We start from the raw sequence: 25,362 nt of genomic DNA on the forward strand, positions 1-25,362 counted from the left end.
GAGGTATAAGTTTGTTGAGTATTCCTGGTAAATTATATGGGAGGGTATTGATTGAGAGGGTGAAGACGTGTATAGAGCATCAGATTGGGGAAGAGCAGTGTGGTTTCAGAAGTGGTAGAGGATGTGTGGATCAGGTGTTTGCTTTGAAGAATGTATGTGAGAAATACTTAGAAAAACAAATGGATTTGTATGTACCATTTATGGAACTGGAGAAGGCATATGATAGAGTTGATAGAGATGCTCTGTGGAAGGTATTAAGAATATATGGTGTGGGAGGCAAGTTGTTAGAAGCAGTGAAAAGTTTTTATAGAGGATATAAGGCATGTGTACGTGTAGGAAGAGAGGAAAGTGATTGGTTCTCAGTGAATGTAGGTTTGCGGCAGGGGTGTGTGATGTCTCCATGGTTGTTTAATTTGTTTATGGATGGGGTTGTTAGGGAGGTGATGCAAGAGTTTTGGAAAGAGGAGCAAGTATGCAGTCTGTTGGGGATGAGAGAGCTTGGGAAGTGAGTCAGTTGTTGTTTGCTGATGATACAGCGCTGGTGGCTGATTCATGTAAGAAACTGCAGAAGCTGGTGACTGAGTTTGGTAAAGTGTGTGAAAGAAGAAAGTTAAGAGTAAATGTGAATAAGAGCAAGGTTATTAGGTACAGTAGGGTTGAGGGTCAAGGCAATTGGGAGGTAAGTTTGAATGGAGAAAAACTGGAGGAGGTAAAGTGTTTTAGATATCTGGGAGTGGATCTGGCAGTGGATGGAACCATGGAAGTGGAAGTGAATCATAGGGTGGGGGAGGGGGCGAAAATTCTGGGAGCCTTGAGGAATGTTTGGAAGTCGAAAACATTATCTCGGAAAGCAAAAATGGGTATGTTTGAAGGAATAGTTGTATGGTTGCGAGGCGTGGGCTATGGATAGAGTTGTGCATAGGAGGGTGGATGTGCTGGAAATGAGATGTTTAAGGACAATATGCAGTGTGAGGTGGTTTGATCGAGTAAGTAATGTAAGGGTGAGAGAGATGTGTGGAAATAAAGAGTGTGGTTGAGAGAGCAGAACAGGGTGTTTTGAAATGGTTTGGTCACATGGAGAGAATGAGTGAGGAAAGATTGACCAAGAGGATATATGTGTCGGAGGTGGAGGGAACGAGGAGAAGAGGGAGACCAAATTGGAGGTGGAAAGATGGAGTGAAAAAGATTTTGTGTGATCGGGGCCTGAACATGCAGGAGGGTGAAAGGAGGGCAAAGAATAGAGTGAATTGGAGCGATGTGGTATACCGGGGTTGACGTGCTGTCAGTGGATTGAATCAAGGCATGTGTATGGGGGTGGGTTGGGCCATTTCTTTCGTCTGTTTCCTTGCTCTACCTTGCAAACACAAGAGACAGCGACAAAGCAAAAAAAAAAAAAAAAAAACATACATAAGTATACGTATGTAAGTAGGAGAGATGGCCAGAGAGCGTTATTGGATTACGTGTTAATTGACAGGCGCACGAAAGAGAGACTTTTAGATGTTAATGTGCTGAGAGGTGCAACTGAAGGGATGTCTGATCATTATCTTGTGGAGGCTAAGGTGAAGATTTGTATGGGTTTTCAGAAAAGAAGAGTGAATGTTGGGGTGAAGAGGGTGGTGAGAGTAAGTGAGCTTGGGAAGGAGACTTGTGTGAGGAAGTACCAGGAGAGACTGAGTACAGAATGGAAAAAGGTGAGAACAATGGAAGTAAGGGGAGTGGGGGAGGAATGGGATGTATTTAGGGTAGCAGTGATGGATTGCGCAAAAGATGCTTGTGGCTTGAGAAGAGTGGGAGGTGGGTTAATTAGAAAGGGTAGTGAGTGGTGGGATGAAGAAGTAAGATTATTAGCGAAAGAGAAGAGAGAGGCATTTGGACGATTTTTGCAGGGAAAAAATGCAATTGAGTGGGAGATGTATAAAAAAAAGAGACAGGAGGTCAAGAGAAAGGTGCAAGAGGTGAAAAAGAGGGCAAATGAGAGTTGGGGTGAAAGAGTATCATTAAATTTTAGGGAGAATAAAAAGATGTTTTGGAAGGAGGTAAATAAAGTGCGTAAGACAAGGGAGCAAATGGGAACTTCAGTGAAGGGCGCAAATGGGGAGGTCATAACAAGTAGTGGTGATGTGAGAAGGAGATGGAGTGAGTATTTTGAAGGTTTGTTGGATGTGTTTGATGATAGAGTGGCAGGTGTTTTGGTCGAGGTGGTGTGCAAAGTGAGAGGGTTAGGGAAAATGATTTGGTAAACAGAGAAGAGGTAGTAAAAGGTTTGCGGAAGATGAAAGCCGGCAAGGCAGCAGGTTTGGATGGTATTGCAGTGGAATTTATTAAAAAAGGGGGTGACTGTATTATTGACTGGTTGGTAAGGTTATTTAATGTATGAATGACTCATGGTGAGGTGCCTGAGGATTGGCGGAATGCGTGCATAGTGCCATTGTACAAAGGCAAAGGGGATAAGAGTGAGTGCTCAAATTACAGAGGTATAAGTTTGTTGAGTATTCCTGGTAAATTATATGGGAGGGTATTGATTGAGAGGGTGAAGGCATGTACAGAGCATCAGATTGGGGAAGAGCAGTGTGGTTTCTGAGTGGTAGAGGATGTGTGGATCTGGTGTTTGCTTTGAAGAATGTATGTGAGAAATACTTAGAAAAGCAAATGGATTTGTATGTAGCATTTATGGATCTGGAGAAGGCATATGATAGAGTTGATAGAGATGCTCTGTGGAAGGTATTAAGAATATATGGTGTGGGAGGCAAGTTGTTAGAAGCAGTGAAAAGTTTTTATCAAGGATGTAAGGCATGTGTACGTGTAGGAAGAGAGGAAAGTGATTGCTTCTCAGTGAATGTAGGTTTGCAGCAGGGGTGTGTGATGTCTCCATGGTTGTTTAATTTGTTTATGTATGGGGTTGTTAGGGAGGTGAATGCAAGAGTTTTGGAAAGAGGGGCAAGTATGAAGTCTGTTGTGGATGAGAGAGCTTGGGAAGTGAGTCAGTTGTTGTTCGCTGATGATACAGCGCTGGTGGCTGATTCATGTGAGAAACTGCAGAAGCTGGTGACTGAGTTTGGTAAAGTGTGTGAAAGAAGAAAGTTAAGAGTAAATGTGAATAAGAGCAAGGTTATTAGGTACAGTAGGGTTGAGGGTCAAGTCAATTGGGAGGTAAGTTTGAATGGAGAAAAACTGGAGGAAGTAAAGTGTTTTAGATATCTGGGAGTGGATCTGGCAGCGGATGGAACCATGGAAGCGGAAGTGGATCATAGGGTGGGGGAGGGGGCGAAAATCCTGGGAGCCTTGAAGAATGTGTGGAAGTCGAGAACATTATCTCGGAAAGCAAAAATGGGTATGTTTGAAGGAATAGTGGTTCCAACAATTTTGTATGGTTGCAAGGCGTGGGCTATGGATAGAGTTGTGCGTAGGAGGGTGGATGTGCTGGAAATGAGATGTTTGAGGACAATGTGTGGTGTGAGGTGGTTTGATCGAGTAAGTAACGTAAGGGTAAGAGAGATGTGTGGAAATAAAAAGAGCGTGGTTGAGAGAGCAGAAGAGGGTGTTTTGAAATGGTTGGGGCACATGGAGAGAATGAGTGAGGAAAGATTGACCAAGAGGATATATGTGTTGGAGGTGGAGGGAACGAGGAGAAGTGGGAGACCAAATTGGAGGTGGAAAGATGGAGTGAAAAAGATTTTGTGTGATCGGGGCCTGAACATGCAGGAGGGTGAAAGGAGGGCAAGGAATAGAGTGAATGAGATCGATGTGGTATACCGGGGTTGACGTGCTGTCAGTGGATTGAATCAGGGCATGTGAAGCGTCTGGGGTAAACCATGGAAAGCTGTGTAGGTATGTATATTTGCATGTGTGGACGTGTATGTATATACATGTGTATGGGGGTGGGTTGGGCCATTTCTTTCGTCTGTTTCCTTGCGCTACCTCGCAAACGCGGGAGACAGCGACAAAGCAAAATAGAAAAAAAATATATATATATATTACATGTCTGTTTGCCCAACTGTTTCTTCCACATAGGAAGGTAACATCAGGAATAAACAGCCTCGCTTGCACACGTTTGATCTCCAATTCTCATGTATTATAAACTGAAACCAGAGCCTAGAAGCTGTAGGATTCCCATAAAATTGGTATTGGGGTTCTTTTTTTTCCAATTTGTTCTCCCTCTTCTCCCCATTCCCTCCACCTCCGACACATATATCCTCTTGGTCAATCTTTCCTCACTCATTCTCTCCATGTGCCCAAACCATTTCAAAACACCCTCTTCTGCTCTCTCAACCACGCTCTTTTTATTTCCACACATCTCTCTTACCTTTACGTTACTTACTCGATCAAACCACCTCACACCACACATTGTCCTCAAACATCTCATTTCCAGCACATCCATCCTCCTGCGCACAACTCTATCCATAGCCCACGCCTCGCAACCATACAACATTGTTGGAACCACTATTCCTTCAAACATACCCATTTTTGCTTTCCAAGATGATGTTCTCGACTTCCACACATTTTTCAAGGCTCCCAGAATTTTCGCCCCCTCCCCCACCCTATGATCCACTTCCGCTTCCATGGTTCCATCCGCTGCCAGATCCACTCCCAGATATCTAAAACACTTCACTTCCTCCAGTTTTTCTCCATTCAAACTCACCTCCCAATTGACTTGACCCTCAACCCTACTGTACCTAATAACCTTGCTCTTATTCACATTTACTCTTAACTTTCTTCTTTCACACACTTTACCAAGTGGGGTTACATATATTATTATTAAACGACCCCAAGACCCTTTTTATGAGGTTCCTGTAGTTCAAGACTGCTCTCCACACAGGAGCAGGAAAGTGATGGACTACTTTGGAGCAAGAAGGTCCTTGATCAGATTGTGCTCTTTTTTGTCCATTAACAATGATACAAAGTTGCTAAATGTGCCTTTACACTTGTCATGTAGTAACTTGTAGGTGAAGTAAGGTCACATATCTTTTGTTTGTCATGTAGTCACTTGTAGGTGAAGTAAGGTAACATATCTTTTGTTTTCATATATGCTCACCGTTTCCCATGTGAGCTAAGTAGCATCAAGAAGAGATGTCCAAGCCTTAGATGGAAGACCACTCATTTGGTTCACTGCTCAGTTCCATATTTTGGAAAGTAATACAGGAGGGAAGGATTTCGAGCCACCCACACGCAGGGAATATATGGGCAGTATTCTTTTTCCCCCACTTCCCATTACAGGGAGGAAATATCCTGAACAGACAGACGATGGCCTTGTTCACCTCCATGCTTGAGCTACCATATATAATGTACTAAGACTAAAGTTCCCCATCGATATTATAGCCATACAATACCACATTTTTTTTTTTTTTGCCTGGTTCAGCCAACTGGCAGCAAATTGCCCTTGTTAATCGCAATACCCCAATTGTGTTGGCCCTTACATACTTCTCATCCATGTTTATATGTACTTATTGGTTGTTTTCTGCTTTACTGAGGTAGTTCCAGGAACAGATGAAACAGCCTCATTTGCTCACATCCACTTTTAGCTGGCCTGTATAATTCACTGAAACTAGAGCCCATCACCTACAGCCAAGTCAAATAGATCAGTTCTGTTATTTCCCCATGACTGCTTCGTATGCCCTGGTTCAGCCCACTGACAACACATTGTCTCCATATATCAAACTGCCCCAAATTATTCTATCCCATGTATGCGTCTTACTCTTCAGAGTACTGAAGCTCCAGAACCTCAAAGCCTCTTTACTCTGTTCTTCCCTCTTTTTTTCAGTCTTGCCCTTCCTCTTAACCCTCTCCTTCTAACATGTAAATCCTCTTTGTTGGCCTTTCTTCACTCATCCTCTCCATATATCAAACCATTTCAGCACTAGTCAACTCTCAGCGGATGGTGCTTACTACTACAGCTCACTCTTTTTCCATCATTCCTTACAAATTCAACCCTCCTTACACCTATTCAAGCATTTCATTTTCAGCACATAAACCATATTCCATTCCTTTGCATTTTGCATATAGGGCTCAAGATACGCATCCTTACAACTTCAATGGGACTGCTACATCTTCAAACATGCCCATCTTTGCCCAAACTACCAATGACCTTTTTGAAACTTAAATACTTATGAAGTTATTCATGTAATCACATTTTCTTCTAGAACAGATAAAAAGTGTGATGATATAATTTCTATTAGATCTCATTTCCAAATAAAAAACACTGAACTAGAAAAACACTAACTGTTTTGCCCAAAAGAGTGTTGCTACATTTAAGGCAGGCCCAACTTGCATCCATCTCGAGAGGTGCTGTAGACTGTACATGGCCACCACATTCACTACATAGGAGGGTGCTTAGGTGTGTTCCAAGTTCTAAGGGATCAGAGCACCGTCGACAAGAGCACAGAAAATATTTCACAGCCTGTTTGGGAAGATCCTTTTAGTGTGATAAGGAACAAATTAATATGTTGTATACATGTGATTCTTCATCAATTTGCTTCTGAAAGTATTTACAGCATTTATGCTGTGTTGCATCCAGATCTCAAACTAAATTTGAATGAACCATGGACTCTAAAAGAGAATATGTTGTATCCAGTTCCCGACTAAAAGTGAAAACACACTGTGGACTAGAGATTATTGCTTTCCCAAATAAAGAGATACCTTTCTTACCTTAAGCTGCTTCCGCCGCTGAAGTGTATTCCAAAGGATATTGGTATATGTACTGGTGATAGGGCTACCTTTACGAATGACAATAGTTGCTCTTAATATCAAAGTCAGATCATCATCAAAAGCATGTTTGGTATTTGGAATGCAGTCATGTGCCATCATGGCTGCTTGAGGATACACTCCACGTATTCGCTGGCCATTATGTTTTAACTCAAAACTGTTAACAAGGAGAATTCCACTCATGCGGTAAATCTCTGAACTATCTGCACCATCATACTTCATGTAATTCCTGCCGATAAGTGAAATGTGTACTTTGTCAGAACAAGATCAAAACCTGAAAACTTAACTTATTTAAGATTCCAGACATTATTGTCTCTAAAGATAAGAATGTGGTTCAGTCAATCTATGGTCATTATTTCTGGCAATAATGCTGGTTAGATGAGAATATTGTCGTATATCTCAAATGCATTCAGGACTTCTACCAAGTGTTTTTACTAACATGTAGACCTGTTTTACGTATGCACAGTTTAGCAGAAATGTATTTACTTTAAATTGTAATGTAGAGTTTGTAAAATACATTACTCATAATTATATGCTTTCTTTCTTTTTTAAGTACTTTTTACTGAGCAATACAATTAATATATCAAATGTATGCAAATATTCTACTCATTTATTTATTTATTTTTTTTTGCCGCTGTCTCCCGCGTTTGCGAGGTAGCGCAAGGAAACAGACGAAAGAAATGGCCCAACCCACCACCATACACATGTATATATGTATATACATACGTCCACACACGCAAATATACATACCTACACAGCTTTCCATGGTTTACCCCAGACGCTTCACATGCCCTGATTCAATCCACTGACAGCACGTCAACCCCGGTATACCACATCGATCCAATTCACTCTATTCCTTGCCCTCCTTTCACCCTCCCTGCATGTTCAGGCCCCGATCACACAAAATCTTTTTCACTCCATCTTTCCACCTCCAATTTGGTCTCCCACTTCTCCTCGTTCCCTCCACCTCCGACACATATATCCTCTTGGTCAATCTTTCCTCACTCATTCTCTCCATGTGCCCAAACCATTTCAAAACACCCTCTTCTGCTCTCTCAACCACACTCTTTTTATTTCCACACATCTCTCTTACCCTTACGTTACTTACTCGATCAAACCACTTCACACCACACATTGTCCTCAAACATCTCATTTCCAGCACATCCATCCTCCTGCGCACAACTCTATCCATAGCCCACGCCTCGCAACCATACAACATTGTTGGAACCACTATTCCTTCAAACATACCCATTTTTGCTTTCCGAGATAATGTTCTCGACTTCCACACATTCTTCAAGGCTCCCAGGATTTTCGGCCCCTCCCCCACCCTATGATCCACTTCCGCTTCCATGGTTCCATCCGCTGCCAGATCCACTCCCAGATATCTAAAACACTTTACTTCCTCCAGTTTTTCTCCATTCAAACTTACCTCCCAATTGACTTGACCCTCAACCCTACTGTACCTAATTACCTTGCTCTTATTCACATTTACTCTTAACTTTCTTCTTTCACACACTTTACCAAACTCAGTCACCAGCTTCTGCAGTTTCTCACATGAATCAGCCACCAGCGCTGTATCATCAGCGAACAACAACTGACTCATTTCCCAAGCTCTCTCATCCCCAACAGACTTCATACTTGCCCCTCTTTCCAAAACTCTTGCATTCACCTCCCTAACAACCCCATACATAAACAAATTAAACAACCATGGAGACATCACACACCCCTGCCGCAAACCTACATTCACTGAGAACCAATCACTTTCCTCTCTTCCTACACGTACACATGCCTTACATCCTCGATAAAAACTTTTCACTGCTTCTAACAACTTGCCTCCCACACCATATATTCTTAATACCTTCCACAGAGCATCTCTATCAACTCTATCATATGCCTTCTCCAGATCCATAAATGCTACATACAAATCCATTTGCTTTTCTAAGTATTTCTCACATACATTCTTCAAAGCAAACACCTGATCCACACATCCTCTACCACTTCTGAAACCACACTGCTCTTTCCCAATCTGATGCTCTGTGCATGCCTTCACCCTCTCAATCAATACCCTCCCATATAATTTACCAGGAATACTCAACAAACTTATACCTCTGTAATTTGAGCACTCACTCTTATCCCCTTTGCCTTTGTACAGTGGCACTATGCACGCATTCCGCCAATCCTCAGGCACCTCACCATGAGTCATACATACATTAAATAACCTTACCAACCAGTCAATAATACAGTCACCCCCTTTTTTAATAAATTCCACTGCAATACCATCCAAACCTGCTGCCTTGCCGGCTTTCATCTTCCGCAAAGCTTTTACTACCTCTTCTCTGTTTACCAAATCATTTTCCCTAACCCTCTCACTTTGCACACCACCTCAACCAAAACACCCTATATCTGCCACTCTATCATCAAACACATTCAACAAACCTTCAAAATACTCACTCCATCTCCTTCTCACATCACCACTACTTTTATACATTTATTTATGTATTTATTTATTTTGCTTTGTCGCTTTCTCCCACGTTAGCGAGGTAGTGCAAGGAAACAGATAAAAGAATGGCCCAACCCACCCACATATACATGTATATACATACAAATCCACACACGCAAATATACATACCTATTTATCTCAACGTATACATATATATGCACACGCAGACATATACATATATACACATGTACATAATTCATACTGTCTGCCTTTATTCATTCCCATCGCCACCCCGCTACACATGAAATTACGACCCCCTCCTCCCCTCTTGTGCATGAGGTAGCACTAGGAAAAGACAAAAAAGGCCACATTCGCTCACACTCAGTCTCTAGCTGTCATGTAACAATGCACCGAAACCACAGCTCCCTTTCCACATCCAGGCACCACAGAACTTGCCATGGTTTACCCCAGACACTTCACATGCCCTGGTTCAATCCATTGACAGCATGTCAACCCCGGTATACCACATCGTTCCAATTCACTCTATTCTTTGCACGCCTTTCACCCTCCTGCATGTTCAGGCCCCAATCACCCAAAATCTTTTTCACTCCATCTTTCCACCTCCACCTCTGACACATATATCCTCTTTGTCAATCTTTCCTCACTCATTCTCTCCATGTGACCAAACAATTTCAAAACACCCTCTTCTGCTCTATCAACCACACACTTTTTATTACCACACATCTCTCTTACCCTATTATTACTTATTCGATCTAACCCTCACATCACATATTGTCCTCAAACACCTCATTTCCAGCACATCCACCCTCCTTTGCACAACTCTATCCATAGTCCACACCTCGCAACCATATAACATTTTTGGAACCGCTATTCCTTCAAACATACCCATTTTTGCTTTCCGAGATAATGTTCTCGACTTCCACACATTCTTCAACACTCCTAGAACTTTCGCCCCCTCCCCCACCTTATGATTCACTTCCACTTCCATATCTTCTATAAACATGAAAGTGGTTCAGATATATATGTAGTTTTATCACCATGTACTTTCACAAGAAAACATGTATGTTTATGAAAAATAGCAGCTTCAGATTAAGGTAGAAAAAATATGGAAGCATGATATAAAATATTTTCATGAAACTTAAATTAAGGTAGGTATTGATCTCTCCATAGAGAAATACTTAGAAAAGCAAATGGATTTGTATGTAGCTTTTATGGATCTGGAGAAGGCATATGATAGAGCTGATAGAGATGCTTTGTGAAAGGTATTAAGAATATATGGTGTGGGAGACAAGTTGTTTGAAGCAGTGAAAAGTTTTTATCGAGGATGTAAGGCATGTGTGCATGTAGGAAGAGAGGAAAGTGATTGGTTCTCAGTGAATGTAGGTTTGCGGGAGGGGTGCATGATGTCTCCATGGTTGTTTAATTTGTTTATGGATGGGGTTGTTAGGGAGATGAATGCAAGAATTTTGGAAAGGGGGAAGTATGCAGTCTGTTGTGGATGAAAGAGCTTGGGAAGTGAGTCAGTTGCTGTTCGCTGATGATACAGCGCAGGTGGCTGATTCAGGTGAGAAACTGCAAAAGCTGGTGACTGAGTAGGGTAAAGTGTGTGAAACAAGAAAGCTGAGAGTAAATGTGAATAAGAGCAAGGTTTTTAGGTACAGTAGGGTTGAGGGACAAGTCAATTGGGGAGGTAAGTTGGAATGGAGAAAAACTGGAGGAAGTGAAGTGTTTTAGATATCTGGGAGTGGATTTGGTAGCGGATGGAACCATGGAAGTGGAAGTGAATCATAGGGTGGGGGAGGGGGCGAAAGTTCTGGGAGCGTTGAAAAATGTGTGGAAGTTGAGAACGTTATCTTGGAAAACAAAAATGGGTGTTTGAAGGAATAGGGGTTCCAATAATGTTATATGGTTGCGAGGCGTGGGCTGTAGATAGAGTTGTGCGGAGGAGGGTGGATGCGCTGGAAATGAGATGTTTGAGGACAATATGTGGTGTGAGGTGGTTTGATCGAGTAAGTAATGAAAGGGTAAGAGAGATGTGTGGTGATAAAAAGAGTGTGGTTGAGAGAGCAGAAGAGGGTGTTTTGAAATGGTCTGGTCACATGGAGAGAATGAGTGAGGAAAGATTAACAAAGAGGATATATGTGTCAGAGGTGGAGGGAATGAGAAGTGGGAGACCAAATTGGAGGTGGGAAGATGGAGTGAAAAAGATTTTGAGTGATCGGGGCCTGAACATGCAGGAGGGTGAAAGGCATGCAAGGTATAGAGTGAATTGGATCGATGTGGTATACCAGGGTCGACGTGCTGTCAATGGAATGAACCAGGGCATGTGAAGCGTCTGGAGTAAACCATGGAAAGTTTTGTGGGGCCTGGATGTGGAAAGGGAGCTGTGGTTTTGGTGCATTATACATGACAGCTAGAGACTGAGTGTTAACGAATGTGGCCTTTTTTGTCTTTTCCTAGTGCTACCTCGCGTGCATGTGGGGGAGGGGGTTGTCATTTCATGTGTGGCAGGGTGGCAACAGGAATGAATAAGGGCAGACAGTATGAATTATGTAAATGTGTATATATGTATGTGTTTGTGTGTATATATATGTATATGTTGAGATGTATAGGTATGTATATGTGCTGTGTGTGGACGTGTATGTATATACATGTGTATGTGGGTGGATTGGGCCATTTTTTCATCTTTCCTTGCGCTACGTTGCTAACGTGGGAGGCAGCAACAAAGTATAATAATTGATCTCCATAGAAATCATACACAATCAAGAAATTCACTTGAGGAAATCAACTGTGTTTCTTTGAATAACATCATCCATCTCGCTGTTCTTTATATTTTTAGCATGGTCCTGCAGTTGGTTGATAGCTTCCCACTTCTTTGGGTCCTCTTCTTTCAAAAGAAGACAACGCAAAGGTGTAACACATTCATAGGCAGGGTGTGATGCCTCAAAATTGTCAATCTTGATCTTCCCTGCTGCCCCAGCCAATACTCGGCATTCAACCTGGAGGCCAATGGCAGCTTTATTAGGTTACTGCTTATAATGCAGAAATCAAACATTAGAGAATTTCCAATACAGTTCTATAAACTCACCTGGATTTGGAACATCTCCCTTATTTTGTCAGGAGGAAGTTCCCCTGAAGAACTTGAAAGATAATACAGATTGCAAAAGTATTTTTTTTTCAAATGTGTACCAATGGAATGAGTTTGGCTTAAAGTTGTAACCATCAGTATCACTTAATGTAAAACCAATGGGTATTCAGATTTAAGAATAGTGGATGACAGCCAAACCTCATCTTCCTAGGCTACAGTATAACATAGAAAAGAAAATTGTCAGGCTGTAGTAAAACAGAAAAGAAAATTGTCAGGCTGCAGTATAACAAAGAAAAGAAAAATGATGTAGTTGAAACATGAAGCACTTACAGAAAACAAGGAACTAGGAAAACCATATCTTTTAAAGGAGGCTAAATGTGTGGCGTGGTGGCATCGGGAATGAATAAGGGCAAACAGTATGAATTATGTACATATGTATATGTTTGTGTGTGTATATATATGTATATGTTGAGAGGTATAGGTATGTATATGTGCTGTGTGTGGACGTGTATGTATATACATGTGTATGTGGGTGGATTGGGCCATTTTTTCGTCTGCTTCCTTGCACTACCTTGCTAACGCAGGAGGCAGCAACAAAGTATAATAATTGATCTCCATAGAAATCATACACAATCAAGAAATGCACTTGAGGAAATCACCTGTGTTTCTTTGAAACATCTGTCTGTATTGTCTACGATATTTTCAGTGGAATGCAGCGGCAGGATGACATCATGGTGCAGAGGTGACACACAAATATCGACACCCAGTTTTAGTCCCACTACCAGGCATTATCAAAACAACAGTACCAAACAAAGTATACATATATATATTTTCATACTTGATTGCCTTTTCCTGCATTAGTGAGGTAAAGCTGGGAATGGATGAAGAAAAAGCCACATTCACTAACATCCATTCTCTATCTGTTGTGTGCAGTGCATCAAAACCACAGCTCCCTATCCATAACCAGGTCCCACAGACCTTTCCATATCATTATATTATACATAATTGCTATTTCCCATGTGAGCGAACTAGCACCAGGAAACAGATAAAGAACAGCTCATCCACTCATATTCCATGTGTGGTAGGATGCCAACGGGAATGAATGAAGGCAGCAAGTATGAATATGTACATGTGTATATATGTATATGTCTGTGTATGTACACATTGAAATGTATATGTATGTATATATGCATGTATGGGCATTTATGTATATACATGTGTACGTGGGTGGGTTGGATCACTTCTTTGTGTTTCTTTGCGCTATCTTGCTGACACAGGAGACAGTGATTAAGTATAATAAGATAAACAATATTTTTTTTTCATGTGTGAGGAAGTACCAGGAGAGACTGAGTACAGAATGAAAAAGGTGAGAACAAAGGACATAAGGGGGGTGGGGGAGGAATGGGATGTATTTAGGGAAGCAGTGATGGCTTGCGCAAAAGATGCTTGTGGCATGAGAAGCGTGGGAGATGGGCAGATTAGAAAGGGTAGTGAGTGGCGGGATGAAGAAGTAAGATTATTAGTGAAAGAGAGGAGAGGCATTTGGACGATTTTTGCAGGGAAATGATGCAAATGACTGGGAAATGTATGAAAGAAAGAGGCAGGAGGTTAAGGGAAGGGCAAATGAGAGTTGGGGTAAGAGAGTATCATTAAATTTTAGGGAGAATAAAAAGATGTTTTGGAAGGAGGTAAATAAAATGTGTAAGACAAGGGAACAAATAGGAACATCAGTGAAGTGGGCTAATGGGGAGGTGATAACAAGTAGTGGTGATGTGAGAAGATGGAGTGAGTATTTTGAAGGTTTGTTGAATGTGTTTGATGATAGAGTGGCAGATACAGGGTGTTTTGGTCAAAGTGGTGTGCAAAGTGAGAGGGTTCGGGAGAATGATTTGGTAAACAAAGAAAAATTAGTAAAAGCTTTGCGGAAGATGAAAGCCGGCAGGGCAGCATGTTTGGATGGTATTACATTGGAATTTTTTAAAAAAGGAGGTGACTGTATTGTTGACTGGTTGGTAAGGTTATTTAATGTATGTATGACTCTTGATGAGGTGCCTGAGGATTGGCGGAATGCTTGCATAGTGCCATTGTACAAAGGCAAAGGGGATAAAAGTGAGTGCTCAAATTACAGAGGTATAAGTCTGTTGAGTATTCCTGGGAAATTATATGGGAGGGTATTGATTGAGAGGGTGAAGGCGTGTACAGAGCATCAGATTGGGAAAGAGCAGTGTGGTTTCAGAAGTGGTAGAGGATGTGTGGATCAGGTGTTTGCTTTGAAGAATGTATGTGAGAAATACTTTGAAAAGCAAATGGATTTGTATGTAGCATTTATGGATCTGGAGAAGGCATATGATAGAGATGCTCTGTGGAAGGTATTAAGAATATATGGTGTGGGAGACAAGTTGTTAGAGGCAGTGAAAAGTTTTTGTCGAGGATGTAAGGCATGTGTACGAGTAGGAAGAGAGGAAAGTGATTGGTTCTAAGTGGATGTTGGTTTGTGGCAGGGGTGTGTGATGTCTCCATGGTTGTTTAATTTGTTTATGGATGGGGTTGTTAGGGAGGTGAATGCAAGAGATTTGGAAAGAGGGGCAAGTATGCAGTCTGTTGTGGATGAGAGAGCTTGGGAAGTGAGTCAGTTGTTGTTCACTGATGATACAGTGCTGGTGGCTGATTCAGGTGAGAAACTGCAGAAGCTGGTGACTTAGTATGGTAAAGTGTGTGAAAGAAGAAAGGTGAGAGTAAATGTGAATTAGGTACAGTAGGATTGAGTGACAAGTCAATTGGGAGGTAAGTTTGAATGGAGAAAAACTGGAGGAAGTGATGTGTTTTAGATATCTAGGAGTGGATTTGGCAGCAGATGGAACCATGGAAGCGAAAGTGGATCACAGGGTGGGGGAGGGGGCGAAAGTTCTGGGAGCATTGAAAAATGTGTGGAAGTCGAGAATGTTATCTTGGAAAGCAAAAATGGGTATGTTTAAAGGAATAGTGGTTCCAACAATGTTATATGGTTGCGAGGCGTGGGCTATAGATAGAGGTTTGTGAAGGAGGGTGGATGTGCTGGAAATGAGATGTTTGAGGACAATATGTGATGTGAGGTGGTTTGACCATGATGTGTGGTAATAAAAAGAGTGTGGTTGAGAGAGCAGAAGAGGGTGTTTTGAAATGGTTTGGTCACATGGAGAGAATGAGTGAAGAAAGATTGACAAAGAGGATATACATGTCAGAGGTGGAGGGAATGAGGAGAAGTGGAGACCAAATTGGAGGTGGAAGGATGGACTGAAAAACATTCTGAGCGAACGGGGCCTGAACATACAGAAGGGTGAAAGTTGTGCAAGAAATAGAGTGAACTTGAACAATGTGGTATACCATGGTCAACGTGCTGTCAATGGATTGAACCAGGGCATGTGAAGCATCTGGGGTAAACCATGAAAAGTTTTGTGGGGCTTGGATGTGGAAAGGGAGCTGTGGTTTCAGTGCATTACACATGACAACTAGAGATTGAGTATGAACGAGTGTGGCCTTTGTTCTCTTTTCCTCTTGAGCGCACAGGGGAAGGGGGGCACCATTTCATGTGTGGCAAGGTGGTGATAGGAATGGATGAAGGCAGCAAGTATATGTACATGTGTATATATGTATATGTCTGTGTATGTATATGTATGTATACGTTGAAATATATAGATATGTATATGTGCCTATGTGGGCGTTTATGTATACATATATATATATATATATATATATATATATATATATGTATATGTGTGGGTTGGGCCATTCTTTCATCTGTTTCCTTGTGCTACCTTGCTAACGCAGGAGACAGCGACTAAGTATAATAATATATATATATATATATGTATATATATTATCCCATTGGGCCATTCTTTCGTTTGTTTCCTTGCGCTGCCTCGCTAATGTAGGGGGCAGCAACAAAGCAAAATAAAATAAATGGGGATAGGGGAGAAAGAATACTTCCCACGTATTCCCTGCGTGTCGTAGAAGGCGACTATATATATATATATATATATTTATTTATTTATTTTATTATACTTTGTCGCTGTCTCCCGCGTTTGCGAGGTAGCGCAAGGAAACAGACGAAAGAAATGGCCCAACCCCCCCCATACACATGTATATACATACGTCCACACACTCAAACATACATACCTACACAGCTTTCCATGGTTTACCCCAGACGCTTCACATGCCTTGATTCAATCCACTGACAGCACGTCAACCCCGGTATACCACATCGCTCCAATTCACTCTATTCCTTGCCCTCCTTTCACCCTCCTGCATGTTCAGGCCCCGATCACACAAAATCTTTTTCACTCCATCTTTCCACCTCCAATTTGGTCTCCCTCTTCTCCTTGTTCCCTCCACCTCCGACACATATATCCTCTTGGTCAATCTTTCCTCACTCATCCTCTCCATGTGCCCAAACCACTTCAAAACACCCTCTTCTGCTCTCTCAACCACGCTCTTTTTATTTCCACACATCTCTCTTACCCTTACGTTACTCACTCGATCAAACCACCTCACACCACACATTGTCCTCAAACATCTCATTTCCAGCACATCCATCCTCCTGCGCACAACTCTATCCATAGCCCACGCCTCGCAACCATACAACATTGTTGGAACCACTATTCCTTCAAACATACCCATTTTTGCTTTCCGAGATAATGTTCTCGACTTCCACACATTCTTCAAGGCTCCCAGGATTTTCGCCCCCTCCCCCACCCTATGATCCACTTCCGCTTCCATGGTTCCATCCGCTGCCAGATCCACTCCGAGATATCTAAAACACTTTACTTCCTCCAGTTTTTCTCCATTCAAACTTACCTCCCAATTGACTTGACCCTCAACCCTACTGTACCTAATAACCTTGCTCTTATTCACATTTACTCTTAACTTTCTTCTTTCACACACTTTACCAAACTCAGTCACCAGCTTCTGCAGTTTCTCACATGAATCAGCCACCAGCGCTGTATCATCAGCGAACAACAACTGACTCACTTCCCAAGCTCTCTCATCCACAACAGACTTCATACTTGCCCCTCTTTCCAAAACTCTTGCATTCACCTCCCTAACAACCCCATACATAAACAAATTAAACAACCATGGAGACATCACACACCCCTGCTGCAAACCTACATTCACTGAGAACCAATCACTTTCCTCTCTTCCTACACGTACACATGCCTTACATCCTCGATAAAAACTTTTCACTGCTTCTAACAACTTGCCTCCCACACCATATATTCGTAATACCTTCCACAGAGCATCTCTATCAACTCTATCATATGCCTTCTCCAGATCCATAAATGCTACATACAAATCCATTTGCTTTTCTAAGTATTTCTCACATACATTCTTCAAAGCAAACACCTGATCCACACATCCTCTACCACTTCTGAAACCACACTGCTCTTCCCCAATCTGATGCTCTGTACATGCCTTCACCCTCTCAATCAATACCCTCCCATATAATTTACCAGGAATACTCAACAAACTTATACCTCTGTAATTTGAGCACTCACTCTTATCCCCTTTGCCATTGTACAATGGCACTATGCACGCATTCCGCCAATCCTCAGGCACCTCACCATGAATCATACATACATTGAATTACCTTACCAACCAGTCAATAGTACAGTCACCCCATTTTTTAATAAATTCCACTGCAATACCATCCAAACCTGCTGCCTTGCCGGCTTTCATCTTCCGCAAACCTTTTACTACCTCTTCTCTGTTTACCAAATCATTTTCCCTAACCCTCTCACTTTGCACACCACCTCGACCAAAACACCCTATATCTGCCACTCTATCATCAAACACATTCAACAAACCTTCAAAATACTCACTCCATCTCCTTCTCACATCACCACTACTTGTTATCACCTCCCCATTTGCGCCCTTCACTGAAGTTCCCATTTGCTCCCTTGTCTTACGCACTTGATTTACCTCCTTCCAGAACATCTTTTTATTCTCCCTAAAATTTAATGATACTCTCTCACCCCAACTCTCATTTGCCCTCTTTTTCACCTCTTGCACCTTTCTCTTGACCTCCTGTCTCTTTCTTTTATACATCTCCCACTCAATTGCATTTTTTCCCTGCAAAAATCGTCCAAATGCCTCTCTCTTCTCTTTCACCAGTAATCTTACTTCTTCATCCCACCACTCACTACCCTTTCTAATCAACCCACCTCTCACTCTTCTCATGCCACAAGCATCTTTTGCGCAATCCATCACTGATTCCTAAATACATCCCATTCCAACCCTCCACTCCCCTTACTTCCATTGTTCTCACCTTTTTCCATTCTGTACTCAGTCTCTCCTGGTACTTCTTCACACAAGTCTCCTTCCCAAGCTCACTTACTCTCACCACCCTCTTCACCCCAACATTCACTCTTCTTTTCTGAAAACCCATACAAATCTTCACCTTAGCCTCCACAAGATAATGATCAGACATCCCTCCAGTTGCACCTCTCAGCACATTAACGTCCAAAAGTCTCTCTTTCGCGCGCCTGTCAATTAACACGTAATTCAATAACGCTCTCTGGCCATCTCTCCTACTTACATACGTATACTTATGTATATCTTGCTTTTTACACTAGGTATTCCCAATCACCAGTCCTTTTTCAGCACATAAACCTACAAGCTCTTCACCATTTCCATTTACAACACTGAACACCCCATGTATACCAATTATTCCCTCAACTGCCACATTACTCACTTTTGCATTCAAATCTCCCATCACTATAACCCGGTCTCGTGCATCAAAACCACTAACACACTCATTCAGCTGCTCCAAAACACTTGCCTCTCATGATCTTTCTTCTCATGCCAGGTGCATATGCAGCAATAATCACCCCATCTCTCCATCAACTTTAAGTTTTACCCATATTAATCGAGAATTTACTTTATTACATTCTATCACATACTCCACAAAATCCTGTTTCAGGAGTTACTAGCTACTCCTTCCTTGCTCTTGTCCTCTCACTAACCCCTGACTTTACTCCCAAGACATTCCCCAAACCACTCTTCCCCTTTACCCTTGAGCTTGTTTCACTCAGAGCCAAAACATCCAGGTTCCTTTCCCAACATACTACATTTTCTCTCCTTTTTTTCACATTTGGGTTACATCCACACACTTTAGGGCAACCCCGTCTGAGCCTTCGAGGAGGGTGAGCCCCCCCGCCCTGACTCCTTCTTCTGTTTTCCCCTTTTTTGGGAAAATTAAAAAATAAACCCAAGGGGGGGAGGGGGTTTCTAGCCCCCCCGCTCCCATCCCCCCCTGCCGCTTCCCAAGGGGCACCGAGGGAACGCGCGGGGGAAACACTTTTTTCAAACCCCACCCCAGGGATTAAAATTTTTTCCCCCAAAATATAAAGCTGTTTTTAAAAAATTTTCTGCCTGGGGCCTTTAAAAAAAAAACAAAGCACCTTTTTAAAAACCTAATCTTTTTCAGGGCAAATTTAGTTCCCATATAAACCCCTTTTCCCAAACATGAAAATTTTTTTGGACTGTATATCGAACTCATTGACTGTATACATATATCTTTTAAAATTTTAATATATATTATATATTTTTTAAAATATATTTTTTTTTTTTTTTTTGGGGTTTGTCGCTGGGCTCCCGCTTTTGGGAAAGGTTTTCGCAAGGAAACAGACGAAAGGGGAAAAGGCCCAACCCACCCCCCCCCCATACACATGTATAAAACTTTCGTCCCCCACAAAAAAAATATACTTTCCTACAAAAGCTTTTTCCCTGGTTTACCCCCCGCGGGTTTCACATGCCTTTTATTCAAACCACCGGGCAGCAAAGTTCCCCCAAACCCCGGTAACCACATCGCTTTCCCAAATTCCCCTCTATTCCTTGCCCTCCTTTCCCCCTCTTTTCAGTTTTGGCCCCCATCACACAAAATCTTTTTCCACTCCAATTTTTCCCCCTCCAAATTTGGGTTCCCCCCTCTTTTTCCTCGTTTTCCCCCACCTCCGAACCCCATTTACCCCCTTGGTCAAATTTTTTTCCTCACCATTCTCTCCATGTGCCCCCAAAAACCCTTTCAAAAAAAACCCTTTTTTGCTCCCCTCAACCAAAGCTCTTTTTTATTTCCAAAACCCAACTCTCTTACCCTTTTCTTAATTAAATCGATCAAAACCCCCCTTTTACACCCCACATTTGGGCCTCAAAAAATCTCATTTTTCCCGAAAATCCATCCTTTCCCGCCAAAAACTCTTTTTCCTTTTGCCCACGCCTCCAAACCTTTCAACATTGTTTTGGAAAACCCCCCTATTCCTTCAAAAAATTTAACCCATTTTTGCTTTTTCCCAGGTAAAGTTTCCGAAACCTTTTCCCCCCCATTTTTTCAAGGGTCCCAGAATTTTTGGCCCCCCTCCCCCACCCTAAAGATTCCACTTGGGGTTCCATGGGGTTTCCCTCTTTTCTGGGCCCCAAAAATGCTCCCAGAATCTAAAACCCCTTCACCCCCCAGTTTTTTTCCCCTTCAAACCAAACCCCCCAAAATTTACTTTGGGCCCCTTTAACCCTTTCTTTTTCCCAATAAACCTTTTCCTTTTTATTCCCATTTACTCTTAAACTTTCTTCTTTTTCCCCCAAATTTACCAAAAATCTTACCAGCTTTCTTTTTGGGAGTTTCTTACATGAAAAAGCCACCAGCGCTGTATCATCAGCGAACAACAACTGACTCACTTCCCAAGCTCTCTCATCCACAACAGACTTCATACTTGCCCCTCTTTCCAAAACTCTTGCATTCACCTCCCTAACAACCCCATACATAAACAAATTAAACAACCATGGAGACATCACACACCCCTGCTGCAAACCTACATTCACTGAGAACCAATCACTTTCCTCTCTTCCTACACGTACACATGCCTTACATCCTCGATAAAAACTTTTCACTGCTTCTAACAACTTGCCTCCCACACCATATATTCGTAATACCTTCCACAGAGCATCTCTATCAACTCTATCATATGCCTTCTCCAGATCCATAAATGCTACATACAAATCCATTTGCTTTTCTAAGTATTTCTCACATACATTCTTCAAAGCAAACACCTGATCCACACATCCTCTACCACTTCTGAAACCACACTGCTCTTCCCCAATCTGATGCTCTGTACATGCCTTCACCCTCTCAATCAATACCCTCCCATATAATTTACCAGGAATACTCAACAAACTTATACCTCTGTAATTTGAGCACTCACTCTTATCCCCTTTGCCATTGTACAATGGCACTATGCACGCATTCCGCCAATCCTCAGGCACCTCACCATGAATCATACATACATTGAATTACCTTACCAACCAGTCAATAGTACAGTCACCCCATTTTTTAATAAATTCCACTGCAATACCATCCAAACCTGCTGCCTTGCCGGCTTTCATCTTCCGCAAACCTTTTACTACCTCTTCTCTGTTTACCAAATCATTTTCCCTAACCCTCTCACTTTGCACACCACCTCGACCAAAACACCCTATATCTGCCACTCTATCATCAAACACATTCAACAAACCTTCAAAATACTCACTCCATCTCCTTCTCACATCACCACTACTTGTTATCACCTCCCCATTTGCGCCCTTCACTGAAGTTCCCATTTGCTCCCTTGTCTTACGCACTTGATTTACCTCCTTCCAGAACATCTTTTTATTCTCCCTAAAATTTAATGATACTCTCTCACCCCAACTCTCATTTGCCCTCTTTTTCACCTCTTGCACCTTTCTCTTGACCTCCTGTCTCTTTCTTTTATACATCTCCCACTCAATTGCATTTTTTCCCTGCAAAAATCGTCCAAATGCCTCTCTCTTCTCTTTCACCAGTAATCTTACTTCTTCATCCCACCACTCACTACCCTTTCTAATCAACCCACCTCTCACTCTTCTCATGCCACAAGCATCTTTTGCGCAATCCATCACTGATTCCTAAATACATCCCATTCCAACCCTCCACTCCCCTTACTTCCATTGTTCTCACCTTTTTCCATTCTGTACTCAGTCTCTCCTGGTACTTCTTCACACAAGTCTCCTTCCCAAGCTCACTTACTCTCACCACCCTCTTCACCCCAACATTCACTCTTCTTTTCTGAAAACCCATACAAATCTTCACCTTAGCCTCCACAAGATAATGATCAGACATCCCTCCAGTTGCACCTCTCAGCACATTAACGTCCAAAAGTCTCTCTTTCGCGCGCCTGTCAATTAACACGTAATTCAATAACGCTCTCTGGCCATCTCTCCTACTTACATACGTATACTTATGTATATCTTGCTTTTTACACTAGGTATTCCCAATCACCAGTCCTTTTTCAGCACATAAACCTACAAGCTCTTCACCATTTCCATTTACAACACTGAACACCCCATGTATACCAATTATTCCCTCAACTGCCACATTACTCACTTTTGCATTCAAATCTCCCATCACTATAACCCGGTCTCGTGCATCAAAACCACTAACACACTCATTCAGCTGCTCCTAAAACACTTGCCTCTCATGATCTTTCTTCTCATGCCCAGGTGCATATGCAGCAATAATCACCCATCTCTCTCCATCAACTTTAAGTTTTACCCATATTAATCGAGAATTTACTTTATTACATTCTATCACATACTCCCACAACTCCTGTTTCAGGAGTACTGCTACTCCTTCCCTTGCTCTTGTCCTCTCACTAACCCCTGACTTTACTCCCAAGACATTCCCAAACCACTCTTCCCCTTTACCCTTGAGCTTTGTTTCACTCAGAGCCAAAACATCCAGGTTCCTTTCCTCAAACATACTACCTCTCTCTCCTTTTTTCACATCTTGGTTACATCCACACACATTTAGACACCCCAGTCTGAGCCTTCGAGGAGGATGAGCACTCCCCGCGTGACTCCTTCTTCTGTTTCCCATTTTAGAAAGTTAAAAAATACAAGGAGGGGAGGATTTCTAGCCCTCCGCTCCCATCCCCTCCTGCCGCTTCCCATGACACGCGAGGAACGCGCGGGAAGCACTCTTTCATCCCCATCCCCAGGGATAGATTTTTCCACAAAATATACAGCTGTAAAAAGTTTTCTGCCTGAGCATAAAAATCAACAAAGCACCTAAAAAATCCTAATCATTACAGTCAATGAGTTCGATATACAATCCTATACAAAACATGATATTTTATAGGACTGTATATCGAACTCATTGACTGTATACATATATATATATATATATATATATATATATATATATATTTTTTTTTTTTTTTGCTTTGTCGCTGTCTCCCGCGTTTGCAAGGTAGCGCAAGGAAACAGACGAAAGAAATGGCCCAACCCACCCCCATACACATGTATATACATACGTCCACACACGCAAATATACATACCTACACAGCTTTCCATGGTTTACCCCAGACGCTTCACATGCCTTGATTCAATCCACTGACAGCACGTCAACCCCGGTATACCACATCGCTCCAATTCACTCTATTCCTTGCCCTCCTTTCACCCTCTTGCATGTTCAGGCCCCGATCACACAAAATCTTTTTCACTCCATCTTTCCACCTCCAATTTGGTCTCCCTCTTCTCCTCGTTCCCTCCACCTCCGACACATATATCCTCTTGGTCAATCTTTCCTCACTCATTCTCTCCATGTGCCCAAACCATTTCAAAACACCCTCTTCTGCTCTCTCAACCACGCTCTTTTTATTTCCACACATCTCTCTTACCCTTACGTTACTTACTCGATCAAACCACCTCACACCACACATTGTCCTCAAACATCTCATTTCCAGCACATCCATCCTCCTGCGCACAACTCTATCCATAGCCCACGCCTCGCAACCATACAACATTGTTGGAACCACTATTCCTTCAAACATACCCATTTTTGCTTTCCGAGATAATGTTCTCGACTTCCACACATTCTTCAAGGCTCCCAGAATTTTCGCCCCCTCCCCCACCCTATGATCCACTTCCGCTTCCATGGTTCCATCTGCTGCCAGAACTGCTCCCAGATATCTAAAACACTTCACTTCCTCCAGTTTTTCTCCATTCAAACTCACCTCCCAATTGACTTGACCCTCAACCCTACTGTACCTAATAACCTTGCTCTTATTCACATTTACTCTTAACTTTCTTCTTTCACACACTTTACCAAACTCAGTCACCAGCTTCTGCAGTTTCTCACATGAATCAGCCACCAGCGCTGTATCATCAGCGAACAACAACTGACTCACTTCCCAAGCTCTCTCATCCCCAACAGACTTCATACTTGCCCCTCTTTCCAATATATATATATATATATATATATATATATATATATATATATATATATATATATATATATATATATATATATATATTTTTTTTTTGTCGCTGTCTCCCGCGTTTGCGAGGTAGCGCAAGGAAACAGACGAAAGAAATGGCCCAACCCACCCCCATACACATGTATATACATACGTCCACACACGCAAATATACATACCTACACAGCTTTCCATGGTTTACCCCAGACGCTTCACATGCCTTGATTCAATCCACTGACAGCACGTCAACCCCGGTATACCACATCACTCCAATTCACTCTATTCCTTGCCCTCCTTTCACCCTCCTGCATGTTCAGGCCCCGATCACACAAAATCTTTTTTACTCCATCTTTCCACCTCCAATTTGGTCTCCCTCTTCTCCTCGTTCCCTCCATCTCCGACACATATATCCTCTTGGTCAATCTTTCCTCACTCATTCTCTCCATGTGACCAAACCATTTCAAAACACCCTCTTCTGCTCTCTCAACCATGCTCTTTTTATTTCCACACATCTCTCTCTCTCTCTCTCTCTCTCTCTCTTTCTCTCTCTCTCTCTCTCTCTCTCTCTCTCTCTCTCTCTCTCTCTATATATATATATATATATATATATATAGGGGAGAAAGAATACTTCCCACGTATTCCCTGTGTGTCGTAGAAGGCGACTAAAAGGGAAGGGAGCGGGGGGGCTGGAAATCCTCCCCACTCTTTTTTTTTTATTTTCCAAAAGAAGGAACAGAGAAGAGGGCGAGGTGAGGATATTCCCTCAAAGGTCCAGTCCTCTGTTCTTAACGCTACCTCTCTATCACGGGAAATGGC

At 42.2% G+C, this 25,362-nt stretch overlaps 1 protein-coding gene across 2 annotated transcripts in view; it reads right to left on the bottom strand.

The window, feature by feature from the left end:
- Nucleotides 1–25,362, bottom strand: part of LOC139759746 (SET domain-containing protein SmydA-8-like) — a 66,657-nt gene that overhangs the window by 27,235 nt on the left and 14,060 nt on the right. For both annotated transcript variants that reach the window (XM_071682176.1, XM_071682177.1), the window contains exons 4-6: nucleotides 11,936–12,159; nucleotides 6,643–6,928; nucleotides 6,218–6,394 (exon numbers count right to left, since the gene is read on the bottom strand). In XM_071682176.1, the coding sequence (XP_071538277.1) occupies nucleotides 6,218–6,394; nucleotides 6,643–6,928; nucleotides 11,936–12,159 (687 nt within the window). The remainder of the gene's footprint in view (nucleotides 1–6,217; nucleotides 6,395–6,642; nucleotides 6,929–11,935; nucleotides 12,160–25,362) is intronic.

Source organism: Panulirus ornatus, chromosome 34, assembly GCF_036320965.1.
Source record: "Panulirus ornatus isolate Po-2019 chromosome 34, ASM3632096v1, whole genome shotgun sequence".
Taxonomy (NCBI): Eukaryota; Metazoa; Arthropoda; class Malacostraca; order Decapoda; family Palinuridae; genus Panulirus; species Panulirus ornatus.